Here is a 15,829-nt window from a genome sequence, read left to right on the forward strand (position 1 = left end):
ATTATAACATTAATTATATTATTAAAATATTTTATATATTTAATAAAATATTATTTTTTCTAATATTTAATTTCAAGATTTTATTGGTGAAAATATAACAGTAATAAAATATTTATCTGTTATGGTAATCAATTTTTTAAAGTTCTCCAAATTTAAAAAATTTCATACAGACTCTCTCTCTCCCGTAGTACCTCCAACAACTATACTGTACTTTCTCTTTATTTGAGATGATAATTTAGCATAGTTGTTCGAGTAAAATTTTTCCATATCTTTTGAATTTATAAAATAACATAGTTGTTGAAGATGCTCTCGTATTTTCTCCCTTTTTGAGAATTTATTAGAGCAGAAACATTGCCCAAAATTCTATCATTACTTTCTCCATTTCAGATAATCTTTTGTAGATGCTCTAACCATAAAAAAAGAGATATATTTTTATTATGTTAACACCAATAAAAAAACTATATTAATAAAAAATAAAATATATATTTTAATTTTAGATAAATTATAGAGAATCTACTGAGATACTTTCGTGAACGAGTACCATGTCAACTATTTGACGGTCTCCTATCGTAAATTTTAAACCAATTCCTAAAGTGTTATGTATTATATATATATATATATATATGTGTGTGTGTGTGTTTTTTTTTTCTATAATTTTCTAAGATCATCTCAACAGATTTTAATAATTTATTTAAAATTAAGAATAAAAAATTAAATCTCTAAAAAAAATTATATTTTGATTTAAATATTTTAACATTAATTATGTTGCTATATAATATTATTGAAAAAAATATATAAAATAAAAATACATTCAATTTCATTGGTGGAAATAATTAAAAAAAAATCAGTTCTCTTTCATCAATATTAAATTTTATAGAATTCCTTAAAGTTGGAGTTTTATTTGTTTTATAATAGAAAGGTACTCGTGCAATGCAACGAGACACATCTTGATTTCAGTGTTTTGTTTTATTCTTTTTTATGTCAATATAATACAAGTTTATGTGATTTTGAAAAAACGATAATGTTTTTATTTTCGAATAAAATATAAATTTGAAAATACTATAAAATTTTGAAAAAAAATTATATCGATACCAGTATCAGATTAATATTTTTAAAAGTTCTTGTGTTTCGGTGTAATTTTCTTAATTCAATTTTTTTAATTATAATTTAATTTAGATTTACTAACAAAGAAATTTAATTTAGGTTTAATAATATAATTTTTATATAGATAATAACTAAGTATTTTGTTATATATCAATGATTATCCTAATTATATTTTAGATTTTTTATATTTAAAATATAATGTTTATCCAATATTTGATTATGTTTATCTGCAGCTAGTTACATGAATTCAAATATGGAGCTTTACAATTTACTTGTAATCTTAAATTTTAAGTAATATGCATCAATAAACAGTACTTCGTGCATAAAAAATGGTTTTTAAGAGTTTTTGATAAATGCTTTATAATATAGTATATATAACAATATTGAAAATATATTGGAGCAGAATAAGGAATAAAATTTCTATTTTATCTATTTTAAAAAATCCGTTAAAAATGCTCTAATCACCTTTATAATAATTTTAATGTAATTACTAAGGTTTTTTTTTCTTGATGTAACATAAATCATAAAAGAAATTATGAGTATGTTGTAATAAAAAAAAAAGTGCAACAGTATATAGATGTGTAAATTGTTTGAAAAAGTAACGTACCTTAACTTTATTCTTATTTTGGATGACGTATGTTTAAAACTTCTATTTTTGTATTCAAGATGTAAAATTTTAAATATTTAAATACCCGGGTAACCGGTTGAAGAATAATTTTAAATTAAAAAAAAATCCATGTCACTAACTACGTCAACAAATAATATTGAGTTGGGGATATCACATCAGTCGCCACATTAACATGATAATTGGTTAATGTTTCAACCGGTTACCCAGATATTTAAATATTTAAAACTTTACATCTTATGTACCAAAATGAAAATTTTGAAAGTACGTTCCCAAACTAGAAATCAAATTAAAATACGTTACTTTTTCATGCAATTTGCTCTACATAAATATTGATCAAAATATAACGTAATAATAAATAATACTATACAAAGTAAAGCTCAACATTTTTATTTTAATTATGAAATGGGAAATTCATTACATCTAACTTTAATATTATACTTCTAATTTATCAGTCTACAACTAATTTATCAGACAACAAGTAACTTATCAACAAATTGTCAAGCATAAGTTTAAAATTTCATCGTTTTATTTGATACATAATATAAAAAAACACATTTGAATATTGTTGTAATATTGTTCTAAAATTCTCTGAATAATTTTGTATCATGGATCTCCCTCAACCAATCAACGCCCTATTTTCATTTTAAATAATTATCAAACAATTATATTTAATTTTGCACTATTTCATGAAAGCATTTTAATCATTCTGCATCAAACCATTTATTAACTACCAAATAACCCATAATATCATATATTTATTTATTTGGACTTGGTACATGTTCTCAAACACATCAACCATGTAGGTTTCTTAAACATGGGTTTGTTACTAGTTTCACACACGGCCATCAAATTTATAGTTTAAGGATTGTTTGACAGTTGTTCAATGATTTTGGTGTAAAATGATTAAGTGGTTAAAATGATTAAACGACATTCATGGTACAGTGCAAAATGAAATATAATTTTTTAGTAATTGTTTACAATGAAATTAGGACGTTAAAGTTAAGGGAGACTCACGATACAAAATCGTTAAGAGGGTTTTAAAATCATTAAAAGACAAATATTTTTTTTGTCAAATAAGATCTACCTCTTAATGATTTAGATTTATCTCTTAATGGATTCGGGGTTGTTTGTTTACCTCTTAATAGTTTCATTAAGAGATAACATCTGAATCGTTAAGAGATGAATCTTGTTTGATAAAAAAATGGTCTGCCTCTTAATGGTTCTAAAACTCTTTGAATGAATTTGTATCATGTACCTCTTTTAACTACTAGCGCTCTAATTTCATTGTAAACAATTACCAAACAATTATGTTTTATTTTGCATTATATCATGAGAGCCTCTTAATCATTCTGACCACTTAATCATTCCGCATCAAACCATTCGGCAACACTAGGGTTTTTTGTTTACCTCTAAACAATTCCATTAAGAAGCAACATCTGAATCATTAAAAGGTGAATTTTGTTTGACAAAAAAAAAACCCTGTCTTTTAATAGTTCTAAAACCCTATGAATAATTTTGTTTCCTGCATCTTTCTTAACTATTAAGAGCCCTAATTTTATTATACACAATTATCAAATAATTATATTTTATTTTATATTATTATAAAAATCTCTTAATCATTCTGACCACTTAATCATTCTGACCACTTAATCATTCTGCACCAAACCATTCAATAATTGCCGAACAAATAAAATGACTGTTTGTTATTTTTTTTTTCCCAATTGAAATACATTTCATTGTCCCTTCCAAGTTCCTCCGTTCGGTCTGAAATCATCCAATGGACTCATCTCCGTCGTTCACCTTTCTCCCCCCGCCACCGCCTCCGCCTCCGCCACCGCCACCGCCAGGCCCAAACCCTAACTCTAGAGTCTTTCCGCACTCTCACCACCACAACTCCTCCACCGCTCCTTCTGATCTCCATACCACCCTATCATCCCTAAAACACCTTATCAACCTCTCCAAAACCACCATCCACTCTGTTTCAAATCTCTTTCCCACCACCGCCTCCACCGCCACCGCCACCGCCACTTGCCCTTACAACTCCAACCACCGCATCCCTCCAAGCTCCCTATTCCACCACCACCTCCAATGTCCTTCGTCTCCTGCACCCGTCGATCTTGCCCTCTTTGACTCCATTCACTACCCTAACTCCCTTCAATCTGCAAGCTCTTTAGTTAATCAGAAAAGCAATTGTTTCACCCAAACGCTTCCTAACGATGCGAACACTGACCTCTGCTTTTCTCTAAATGATTACCATACCTCTCTTGATTCGAATTTCTTCTACCGAGATTGTCCGGCGGTTGTTACATTTCCACATGATAATAACAATGCTGGTCGTATGCTTATGTTGCCTGTTGTTTTATCAGCTGAGTGTGCAAATTTGACTGGCGAGAGTAATGATGATATGAGCGATATCATTGATGGTTTATTTGGTAGTTGTTATCTTGTTGAACTACTTCCATCTGAACACTGGAATGTTAGAACTGAAATTAATCAGTGGAATGATTATCCTCATTTTTATTCTTATGGTGTTCTTCGTTCAGTTGTATGCTCTTACATGGCTCAAAAGGAGTATCTACTGGAATGGCTCTTGGTGAATTCTCCATTTTATGGTGTTGTGATCGATGAGTTTATGAGGGATCACATTCTTTTGCTGTTTAGGCTCTGTATGAAAGCAATAGCTAGGGAAGCAATTGGGCATATGGTTTCAATTTCTAGAGGAGAGCCAACAGGGGGTAAATATTGTTTCGAGTGTCCTGTTCTGGTTAGAGTATTGACATGGTTAGCTTCACAGCTTGCTATATTGTATGGAGAAGCAAATGGGAAGTTATTTGCTATTAACATGTTAAAGCATTCCCTACTGATTGCTTCATCGAGATCTTTGTTTCTTTCTGGTGAGGAAAGGGTTAATGAATCTCCTGGTTTAGGTGATGTATATGGTAAAGCTGTCCCCCTCAAGGGAAGCAAAGAAAACGATGGAAGAACAATGGGGATGGTTTTTGTTTCCCAGGTAGCAGCAGCTGTTGCTGCATTGTGTGAACGTTCCTCGATTGAAACAAGAATCAAAGCCGTACGGGCTTCACAGTCTGTTCCAGTTTATCAGAGGTATTTTCATTTACTTGAAACACTTGTTGCCGTAGTATCTTCTTAACTTCCACATGATTTAGATGAGAGGACGAAGACTTGTGTTTTGAATCTAAGATGGTTATCTAAATAGGAGGTGATGAGTAACATGTGGGTGCAAAACGTTACTTACTTAAGGGCTGATGAGAGAAACACTATATCAATTTAAAATCCAGAAGATAAACAGATGAATACATGATCTCATGTCACTAAAAACTTAGAAAAAAAGTTCTCAGTTGCATAGGTGATGTAATGTAAGCAAATGATTTGATTCTTAATCAATGTAAAGCTAGCTTGGAAGTGTTTTTTTGACAATTTAATCATGGTCACATGAAAAGATTCATGCATGGAAGTTTATGGGAGTAAATAAAATGACAACTTCTTAAGTTATATTCCCTTATTGAAGCCAGTTGTAACTATGCCATTCAATTCTATTTGTGTAGCACTATTTTTCCGATCATATGAAGTTACTGAAGTTCTTCTTTTGCATTATGTGAGAAAAACATCTGATCAAGATAACTTTATTGCAGAGTGCAAGAGCATCAATATATATCAAAAAAGGCAGAGGAGGAGCGTAAAAAGCGTACAGATTATAGACCTATAATTGAACACGATGGGGTGCTCTGGCAGCGGGGAGGTAACCAGGTAGACTCAGCTGCATGACTCTGTTATCAATGACCTAGAGTTGTGATTGTGCTTGTTGAGGAGGAAGTATGTGTACCATGCTGTTTCTCTAAAACAACGATGCTATTTCTCTAAAACAACCATGCTATTTCTCTAAAACAACCATGCTATATATGCATCATAAAATCTATATGCAGTATATGCATTTATTCTCGAGTATTGGTGATTGATGCAAACATGCTTCTTGGGAGAGCTAGAGAGGAAGAGAGAGGAGATCCCCAGATTAGTTGAATATCTGATCTATAATTTTCTAGGCTTTCTTACTGGACGAGATAAAAGAAACGTTGTTCATATGAAGTTGAAAAGGAATATAACAAACAACATTAGCCTATTTGACTCCCTGGTGTAGTTTCTTCATGAAGTCAGAGACATAGTGACCTGTTTATATACTTGTTTTACTTCTATTTTTTGAAATGTCAAAACTGTTTTTTTTAATCAAAATGTTTTTACTTGGTGCTATTTATGGACTGCATGCAGTTTGAACTTATGCGGGACTGAGAGGTGTATGTATTATCAGTGTGGAGCAATTAAGGTTCTCGTTTAGTTACTTCAATTTGTAAAAAGTTGATCTATCACAAATGTTTATAACTGGTTAAGTTTAAAATGCTAGATTTCTTCAACTCAAGAAAAGCATGCTCCGTTTTTTAGAAAATCATGCCGCATCAGATGTGAAGCTAAAAATTATGCAGTCATGACTGGTTTTGCTTATTTCTGTATAGATATACCACTAGGCATTACAAAGACTTTGTAACCACGTCTTTCTAAATTTTTCCTACAAGCAAGTGGCCTGTTCATCTTAAGTTGATATAAATCTTGTTTAGTTACTTTTCTTTTGGTAGAAGTGTGATTGTTCTTTATTTTGTTTACTTTTGTCTCAATATATTTTGGTTTATAGGATGCAAATAAAAATAAATCACGAGAGGAATTGTTGGCTGAAGAAAGGGATTACAAAAGGCGAAGAATGTCATATCGTGGCAAGAAAATGAAAAGAAGCACAACACAGGTGAGAAACTACCTCTTTAGCACATAGTCTTGTTTAATTGTCTGTCCTTGTTGTTCAACATATTCTCCTTTTAAGGTTGACATCGCCTAACATGAGATGTTTGTGTTCTGCAATTGCTGATTGGAAATTTAGCATATCATTTCAAGTCTTCAATTTAGTCTCCAGTTGCCCATTAGGATTATGCATGTCAAGTTTAGGAGCTTAGATTTCCTGAGCTTTTATGGAATTATAATGTCTGTTTTTGGTGATGGGATTGTGCAGCCATCTAACTTCTTAGCAGTATTCTGTTCATCCTGAGTTTTGGATTGATATTGTTAGAATGCATATTTTCAAAATTTCATCTATGTTCTCTACTACTATAGGAAATAGTTTTTTTTTTTTGTTTCATGGTGCCTAAACTTAATGCGCTCTGATATTGTTTTATGTTTCTCTTTCTATTCAAAGGTCATGAGGGGTATAATAGACGAATACATGGAGGAAATCAAGCATGCAAACATGGTTGGTCAACCTCCTGTAGATGCCACAAACCTTACGTTGGAGCATTCTTCCATGAGCGATAAGCAAGTAGATAATGAGGTGAGGATAGCTGTTCCTATCTCATCTAACGCGAACAAAGTGGTTCCACAAAGTCATTGGAAAGAATCAGTTTCTGATATCAGTATGAGATCTGCAACTTCCGAGGATGAGAGTAAAGAAAAAAGTAACAAACAACGACATGTCAGACAGCACCAAGAATATTATACTATTGATGAGAGCAGACATGGGAGAGAATACATCTCCAAGAATGCCGATGGGCATAGAAGTTCTAGTCGCTCTCATGATCATGGGCAACGAGATGAGCAGAAACGCTCCAGAAAATACTATCCTTCAAGCCCTGATAGAGGTCACAGCAGGTCACATGACCAGGCTAGTCGTCGAAGGGATCAAGTTCATGAGAATATGGATTCGAGTGAAAGTTGCCAAAGGAGCAAGCACAAGGACAAGAGGTCATCCCCCCTTGTACGCAATGAATTCGAGGACAGATATGATCCTTCTAAATCTCATGGCATGGATGAGGATGATCTCTACTCTGACAGCTAGTGTGATAGACCAATTTGGTTAGACCCTAAACTTCCATATGTTGCATGTATGAAGTGGGTATGTAAACAGCAGCTTCATCTTCTAAGAGGAGGTACGTTCATGAAGATGTACTTTAGTTATTTCTCCTTTTATTCTGTAATGAGCATGCCTGATTTGAGTTTGTAACTTTTCTCACCAAACTTGCAGTAGGAAGTTATCCAGGATTCAGCAGTTTATCAAAATCTGTATCCACCCTTGTATCCTTTGCTGTTCTATATTCGTTGTTATTGATGCCCATTACAAACGTTCTTTGCTTTTGATTCATACCCTTATCTTACTAGAGTATCTGTTTTTTTTCTTCTACTTCCTATTTGTTCTACTAACAAATCGGCTGTCAGAACTATCATTCACTTTCTAACAGTATTCTGATTAGGTTGGCACATTCAACTCTAGCTTTTCTGAATGACAAAGTCTTATTAATTGATAAGATGTAGGCGACAAGTTTCCCTTTATATTAGAGGAACCATATTCTGGAAAACTGCATTAAAAATCAATCATGAGCAGGAAATTACACTGCTCAAAATACAGCAGCCAAGCAAAGTGTGTGCGTTTATATTTTATTATTAATTTATCATGTTTGTATGTGTGTAGCAAATCTAGCAACCACCAAGTTTACCAGCAAATTCATCACCATTCCTTTACGTAGAAAAAAAACATGTCAATAATCACACATTCTCTTTCTGCAGAATTACCCAGTCCTCCGAAAATGAAAAATGGGTGAGTTTGGTGGTAACATGGTGGTTGTCAACTTGACGTTATCAAACTTAGAGGTATTGAAGTAAATAATATTGGATATATGTTGCTTGCAGTTGTAGTCTCTTTTGGTCACAAGGTTTTGAGAAAAAAGAACCTGATTTTTACACCTTTTAGCACCTAACACCCGTTATAAGTTACTCGGACTTGGTATACATCTTGTGTTTATAATGTCTCTCTGTTTCAATGATGTTGAAAAGATTCAAAAGGCAGCAATTCTCATATCTGCTAGCCTAGAAAGTAGTGGTGCTTGTACCATTTGCTGAATCCCATGTATTGCGTGCGTTTATTTGGGGGTGGCGTGACCATATGCCTAAATAATTGACCATGAATCATGGGAATAGGATAATGGGGATGCACGAGGTGCATTTTCGCTCTTTTACGAATAAAGGAGATGAAGATTCACAAAATTAGAAAGAGACTAAAATGGAAAAAAGGTACATTGGTTCCTTGATGGATAAATTACGTGTAGTTTCTCCTTCAAGTCTATCCTTCTCTTCTCCTTTATATAAATTTGTTCTGCATTTTGGGTTTATCAAGTATCGCCTTTATTTATACTTCGGAATTCCTTTCATAGTTTGTTCAAAAACTGATCTTCCATTATCTAATTGTCAAAACAATTTCCATTTACTGCTCTGCAAGCTGATATCTAAAAACTGAATTTTTGAGTTGTGTTTTGATGTGTATTCATTAATGATCTACACACATTTACATAACAAACATGTATACATATATTATTTGCTCTTATTTTGCTCACATATATTGCTATTGTTTCTTGTAGGGTTGAAGAAGATTTCGCTTCAACTGCCAGAAATATGGTCACTATAATATACGATAGCTAGATAGATGACTTTACAAACTCTTGAATGTTTTCTTTCACTGAACCTGTTGGAGTTGGATGATTTAGAAGACTTGATTCAGGCAATTTAAAGCTTGGTTAGTTCTTCTTTACTGACCTATCTCGAGCTACTAGTATTTATTTGGGATTGTTGGAGTCTCACATCGGCTAGACTTGAACCATTCTCGTCAATATATGTTTGAACCTCTCTTCTTTTCTCAAGGGGTCTTTTGGAGAGCAATCTGATGGGTTTCACATATTCTGTCTCTAATCTGCTTGGCATAACTTGTTTGCACCCTTTTGGATGGTTTTTGACCATGCAAATATTGATCTAGTTGTTGCCAGACTCATGAGGCTAGAATCTAGATCACTTAGGGTGGTGGTGGTATGTTCTATGTGGAATCCATAAATATATACACAATATTTGTTAGGTCCCACATCGGTTAGACTTGGACCATTTCTTCTATATATGTATATGGTGGAACCTCTCTTTTCTCCTCAAGGGCTCTTTTGGAGAGTGATTTGGTGTTCCACATATTCTTACAATATTATTCTATATGTAAATCCCATCACATGGCTTGCAACCATAATTACAGGGTTCATTGTATCCCATAAAACAACATCAGGATCCTTTTGGTACTTAGACGAGACTGAACTGAACATGACTAGACGGGTGAGAGTGAGGTAGGTAGATGTAAAAGAATTATGGTAGGGTTTAGGGTTTTAATATTTTGACAATTTACCATTCTTATCCCATCTTCCTGTTTTTTCTCCACCTATTTTGGTGGGACAGAAAAAAAAAAAAATCCATTTTCGTCATACTCAAGTCGTGTCCTGCCCCTCTCTAATGTCACACTAAACATGGAACAACAAGTTTTTGTACAGTATTGTCCCACACAAGAATATTTCACCGTAAACAAACTAGACTAATCTTGTAGTGTGTTTGGCTGCTCGATTTGTTACGTTTCTGGCATGATCATCATTGCGTCCAGAATGGGCACAAGTATTTGTATTGTTTTTTAAGTATAAATAATATTTATATACAACAAATAGTCGCACACTCCTCGGCTTTATTGAGATTTGAACCATTGATTTCGTGAGAGGCTGGGTTCTACTACCAGTAAACCGTGCCAACGACTCTTAGGTAAGTATTGTATCGTTTGTTATGACTTAATGAACTTAATGGGGGTAAATGACTGGGATTTTCATGAAATCCATAGATTTCAAATATAAGAAATTATTCAAACCAAACATGAGATTGAAATGTAATTCAATTTCAAATCTTTCGAAATCCAATCCGATGTTACAAACTAAACATGAATGACCTAACGAATTGGAATTGAATTGAGTCTCGTTTAATGACAATTATTGAAATGAAATATGTAAGGAAAGACTTCAACCTCTATATTTAATGACGATAATTGGAATGGAATATCTCTATATTTAGATCGTAAAATATGCTTCTAAAATTAGAATAAAATAATAATAAATATCATTAATTTTTTTTTTTGATTTTGAAACTATAAATGCTTATAAAACTATATATTATTGACAATATTTAATTTATCTATGAAATTATTTTGATTTTCATAAGGAAATTCATGTCCAAATTAAAAGGCATGAAATGTCCATTCAATCCATGATGATTGAAATTTCATCAAATTCATTTTGGTTTATAGGAATGGAATGGATTTAGGAGACCGTTTATCAAACACTTATCTGGATAAATGCTTACCATTTCCCGTTACCTTATTGGATGAATATGATAAACATCAAGAATCTTATCCGGTAAGAGCGAGACAAGGACCAAGATTCTTATCCGGTAAGTGAGGGCGACGACTCTTACCACGGTAAGCGTTTACCGGGTAAATTGTTGCATACAAAGTCGTTTTAGTAGACTAAAATCTTACCCGGTAAGTAAATAATAGTGTTAAATTTTACTGATAAGCACTTATCGAGTAAGTGTTTGATAAACGACCCCTTAGATTTCAAATCCATTTACGATTTCATGTTTGGCTTGTTAGAATGTCCGGATTTTGAAATTCTTAAGGGGTGCTCGGGATTTCACAAAATCTTGTGGGATTGTATACAATAAGGTTTTAAAAATGTTAAAAACATTTATTTTGTAATAATCGATAAATGTAATTTAATTATTTATATATTTTCTTATAAATAATGAAAATCCAATTTCATTCCAACACAACAATGATTTCAAATGTATTTCAATCTAAATCCCTTTATGAAATCCAAATCCTTAAAAAACAATCATGCAAAACAAACGGACCCTCAGTGTTTTAGAATAAACATAATAAAGAAATAAAAGTTAAATTGATTATTCTAAAAAATAATAGTCAAATTAATAAGAAAATTTATGAAAATAAGTTGTTATTTTATGTATTTTATAAAATCACATTTTTTTAATTAAACTGAATATCCATCCCGCTATGTGAACCAACTAATCGCAGGACGACTACCTGCTTTGTGGGTAGTTCGGAGTCACCGCATTTGAACCTCCGTGCCCATAAGAGGATTTATATTCCTGTTTGGATTCGAACCTAGAACTTCGAGAGATTTTTAACTTTTGGAGTCTAAGTTCAAATCCGTCGAACACCACCCTTATGGTTGTAAAATCATATTTTTTATCCAACACATGTTTTAGATTAAAAAAATTTAATTTTTTATTTAATATAAAAATAAAAAATAATAATAATACATTTACCGCTTATTTCTGACATAAAAGAGATGAGCGTGATGAGTTGGATGCTGAATTTTTTTTAATGGATATACAGGGACTGTTTCTGTAATACATTAAAACCTCAGGGTCTTTTATGCAATTATTCATAATCTTTTGTCTCTGCGACAGTCGGGATCCTCTTTATGGCATTTTTCCTTTGAGTGTCTTGTAAGCCTTTTTCTTTTCCGACGACAGAGATCAAACAGGAAGGAGGAGGAGGGCAATTCTCCGGTGGTCGTCGGCGGCCGAGGAACAGTGGATATGGAATCTTCTTCGAGAAACAAACTCGAAAAATTCACAAAAACAAGTAATGATAGTATCAGGTATAAAGAACGAGGACGAACAAAAGGAGGAGGACGAAGGGAAATGTTGTTAGGGATAGGGTTTTTGATGCAGGGATTTCGATGCTTCCCGTGGATGGCGGTGATCTTCTTCCTCAAGGACGGACTCCGTGTGGATCCATCAACGCTACAAATCCTTCAGAATTCTGCAAATCTTCCGATGGTTGCCAAGCCCTTTTACGGTCTTTTATCTGATTCATTCTATGTTTTTGGTCAACATCGCATTCCATACATCGCCTTCGGAGGTACTTTAAGCTTATTATCATATATTTCATGTTCGTACTTGCTTGCCCTACTTGAACATTCCTTCTTTTTCCGTCTTAGCATCTTCCGAATCCGATTCTTCCTCTTCTTTTTGGTATATATCTTTTTGATTCTGCATCTTACATATATTTGTATATGATTAAATAATGAACCACATTTCAATTCATTGTGCCATTTGCAAATCAAAAAATGGTTACGTTTTCAAGTTACTGAAAGAAACCGCTAACCACATTAAACCTTAGAACAATGATCTCGGCGGTAAACCGGATAATTAAAGGTAGGTTGAACAACATGAAGGTCGTGGATTCGAGAAGCCATGGTTTGCATGAATTTTTCCGAATATAAAAAAGAAAGTGGTGAATTGGAACTGTTTATCAATAAATTAATGACAGAATCTTCATATGTACTTTCTTGAATGAATTAGGTTAGACATGAAAGAAGACTGAACATCTCCTGTCTTTTATTCAGGAATATTATAACCCTGAGAGATTTGTTGTGTGATGCATCCATCCCCTTTGCTTTTAGTTTAATAGTATACCAGGAATTGTGCATGATCTTCAAGTAATGTTCATCTTTCGAATAGCAACCTAAGGGGCTGTTTGACTGGTTTTCCATTAAGTTCTGTAAGGACAAAGTTGTTTGTTGGGAGGGTTTTCTCATAGATGGAATGGGCATGTTATTTAACTGTGAAGGACAGGTTTGGAAAAAACTTGGCTTTCTATATAAAGCTCCTCCTAGAAGCTGAATAAAGGGCTGTTTGGTAATTGTTGAATGGTTTGGTGCAGAATGATTAAGTGGTCAGAATGATTAAGAGGCTCTCATGATATAATGCAAAATGAAATATAATTGTTTGGTAATTGTGTACAATGAAATTAGGGCTCTTAATGGTTAAGGGAGATTCAGGATGCAAAATCATTCAGAGGGTTTTAGAACCATTAAGAGGCAGATTTTTTTTGCCAAACAAGATTCACCTCTTAACGATTCGGAGGTTGCCTCTTAATGGAATTATTAAGAGGAAAACAAACAACCCCTAAGCTACTTTTTATCATCAAACCACTATCAAACAGTCATGTATAGGTGACCAAACAAGCTGTGAGTGACCCGAATTGGGTTCCACATATCCTAATATGGTATATCAGTATCAGAGTTGAGGTTCCTCTAAAAGAGACTCGATACTCTGGAGCACGGTCTCTGTCTAGCCTCCGTTGGAGGGGGCGTGTTGGAGTGTCTCTTCCTTCTCTATATGTTGGAATCATCTTTAACTTCTTCCGGACTCTTTTGGAGAGTAATCTGATGGGGTTCTACCCATCTTTAACATAATTGCTTTTGTTTTTCCATTGGTCAACTAGGGGGCGAAGTTTCTAATAATGATATTGATGTTTTGCAGCTTTGTTACAAGCTGTATCCTGGCTTACCATTGCATCTCTACCCTCTTCAAGCATGTCGTTCTTCACAATCACTGTTTATCTCCTCCTTGGAAACCTTGGTGCTTCGATAGTCGAGGTTGCAAACGATGCTGTAGTTGCAGAATGTGGGAAACAATCCGCCAACGATTCAGGGTCATCGTCATCCGATCTTCAATCATATGCGTGGGTGGCCTCGTCAATTGGTGGCGTCTTGGGGAACCTTCTAGGTGGTATATCTATTACGCAGTTTTCGCCAAGCGCAATGTTCTCGTTCTTTGGAATCCTGCTGACTCTTCAATTCTTCATTACGATTTCAGTGAGTGAGAGATCACTCGACTTACCAAAGAGTCCGTCCAATCATGGCATCAGAAAGCAGCTTTCCGAGCTTTTACTGGTGCTACGAAAACCCGAGATTTATCAACCAATTTCTTGGTTTGCAGCATCTTACGCCATAATTCCAGCCTTAACCGGCACCATGTTCTTCTATCAAACACAACATCTAAAGATCGAATCCTCCGTTCTAGGGATTTCAAAGGTCTTTGGTCAAGTCGCTATGCTATTATGGGGTGTTGTATATAACCAACACCTGAAGTCTATCCCACCACGAAAACTAATCTCCATGATTCAGGGAACAATGGCTGTTCTAATGGTATCAGACGCGTTATTCGTGAACGGCTTTTATCGAACCATGGGGATACCGGACTCACTATACATTGTGGTTGTTTCTGGGCTTCTTGAGGTCTTGTATTTCTTCAAGACTCTACCTTTCAGTGTTCTGATGGCAAAGCTCTGCCCAGCGGGTTGTGAAGGATCTCTAATGGCATTTGTCATGTCTTCTATCGCATTGGCGTTCATTGTAAGTGGGTACCTTGGGGTCGCTCTCGGCTCGTACGTCGAAATCACGGAAACCGATTTTTCGGGTTTCCAGAAAGGGCTCTTAATACAGGCGGCATGCACTGTTCTGCCTCTTTTCTGGTCTTCGGTTATCCCGGAATACCCAAAACTCAAAACCCAGAAGAAAGAAAAGTAACAAAGAAGGTTTGTTGGTTGATCATAGCTCAGTAGGTCCATCTGCATATAAACATATACATACAGAGTTGGTGTATCTATATATAGGACTAGGAGATCTTATTTATGTTTTGCACAAGAAATGCGAGTCCTGAGGTCCCGTTAGGAACAAGACCGGCGTTACTAGAGACCGGTTGGGAACACGACCTGCGTTAACTAGGGACCGGTTAGGGTCAACCTAGTCTAAGACATACGTTTAGGGCCTAGTTCTTTATACATATCTATATACGATTATGTGGTTTTAGGGTTTTTATTTTGATACGTTGGTCTCGTTTGTATTTCATTTATTTCAATCTTGTTTAATAATATCATTATTATAATTACATGTTTTTAGGGTTTATCGTATTCCATCGCTTGATCTCCGTCTTCATTTGTGATTTTTGTCGTAACTTATAACACCGTTAGGTGCGTGTTTGATATGTTGAACAAGACAAAAAAAACAACTTTGGAACAATAATCAGAAAGATGAGAAGTTGTTTTCAACAATCATTTCTCTATCTTTTTTGCTACGCATTTAAAAGTCATCTACACTACCTCTTTAACTTTAAAAAAATTCAAAACTTTTTAATAAGAATTTTTGACCAATAATCTATACTATATTATAAAACATTTGGCAAAAATTCTTAAAAACCATTTTTTATACTCTCAAATTTCCCTTGGTGTGCTCGATCTACCTACCTTTCTGAGTTTGATTGGTTTTCGCTCTAGCTGACCTTTCTACTGTTTATTGATGCATATTACTTAAAATTCAAGATTACAAGTAA

At 34.0% G+C, this 15,829-nt stretch overlaps 2 protein-coding genes across 6 annotated transcripts; both read left to right on the forward strand.

Annotated features, from left to right (window-relative positions):
• Positions 1-3,509: 3,509 nt before the first annotated feature.
• LOC112508605 (U11/U12 small nuclear ribonucleoprotein 48 kDa protein) lies at positions 3,510-9,534 on the forward strand. 4 transcript variants are annotated; one of them, XR_003068786.1, is made up of 6 exons: positions 3,510-4,837; positions 5,386-5,500; positions 6,435-6,542; positions 6,987-7,713; positions 7,809-8,851; positions 9,196-9,534. XR_003068786.1 is itself a non-coding variant. In XM_025113277.1 (4 exons), the coding sequence occupies exons 1-4, from the start codon at positions 3,510-3,512 to the stop codon at positions 7,620-7,622; spliced, it is 2,187 nt and encodes a 728-aa protein (XP_024969045.1). In that variant the 3' UTR covers positions 7,623-7,774. The 4 variants fall into 4 exon arrangements, 1 of the variants encoding a protein (XP_024969045.1); XR_003068788.1 differs by having other exon boundaries at positions 7,812-8,851; XR_003068787.1 differs by lacking the exon at positions 7,809-8,851.
• A 2,445-nt stretch (positions 9,535-11,979) lies between these two features.
• LOC112510011 (probable folate-biopterin transporter 7) lies at positions 11,980-15,364 on the forward strand. Of its 2 annotated transcripts, XM_025115260.1 has the most exons (3): positions 11,980-12,572; positions 13,979-14,532; positions 14,626-15,364. In XM_025115260.1, exons 1-3 carry the CDS (start codon positions 12,248-12,250, stop codon positions 15,025-15,027), a joined length of 1,281 nt encoding a protein of 426 aa, XP_024971028.1. In that variant the 5' UTR covers positions 11,980-12,247; the 3' UTR covers positions 15,028-15,364. The 2 variants fall into 2 exon arrangements, with proteins under 2 accessions (XP_024971028.1, XP_024971027.1); XM_025115259.1 differs by having other exon boundaries at positions 13,979-15,364.
• The last annotated feature ends 465 nt before the right edge of the window (positions 15,365-15,829 follow it).

This window comes from Cynara cardunculus (assembly GCF_001531365.2).
Source record: "Cynara cardunculus var. scolymus isolate 2C chromosome LG 3, CcrdV1, whole genome shotgun sequence".
NCBI classification, from domain to species: Eukaryota; Viridiplantae; Streptophyta; class Magnoliopsida; order Asterales; family Asteraceae; genus Cynara; species Cynara cardunculus.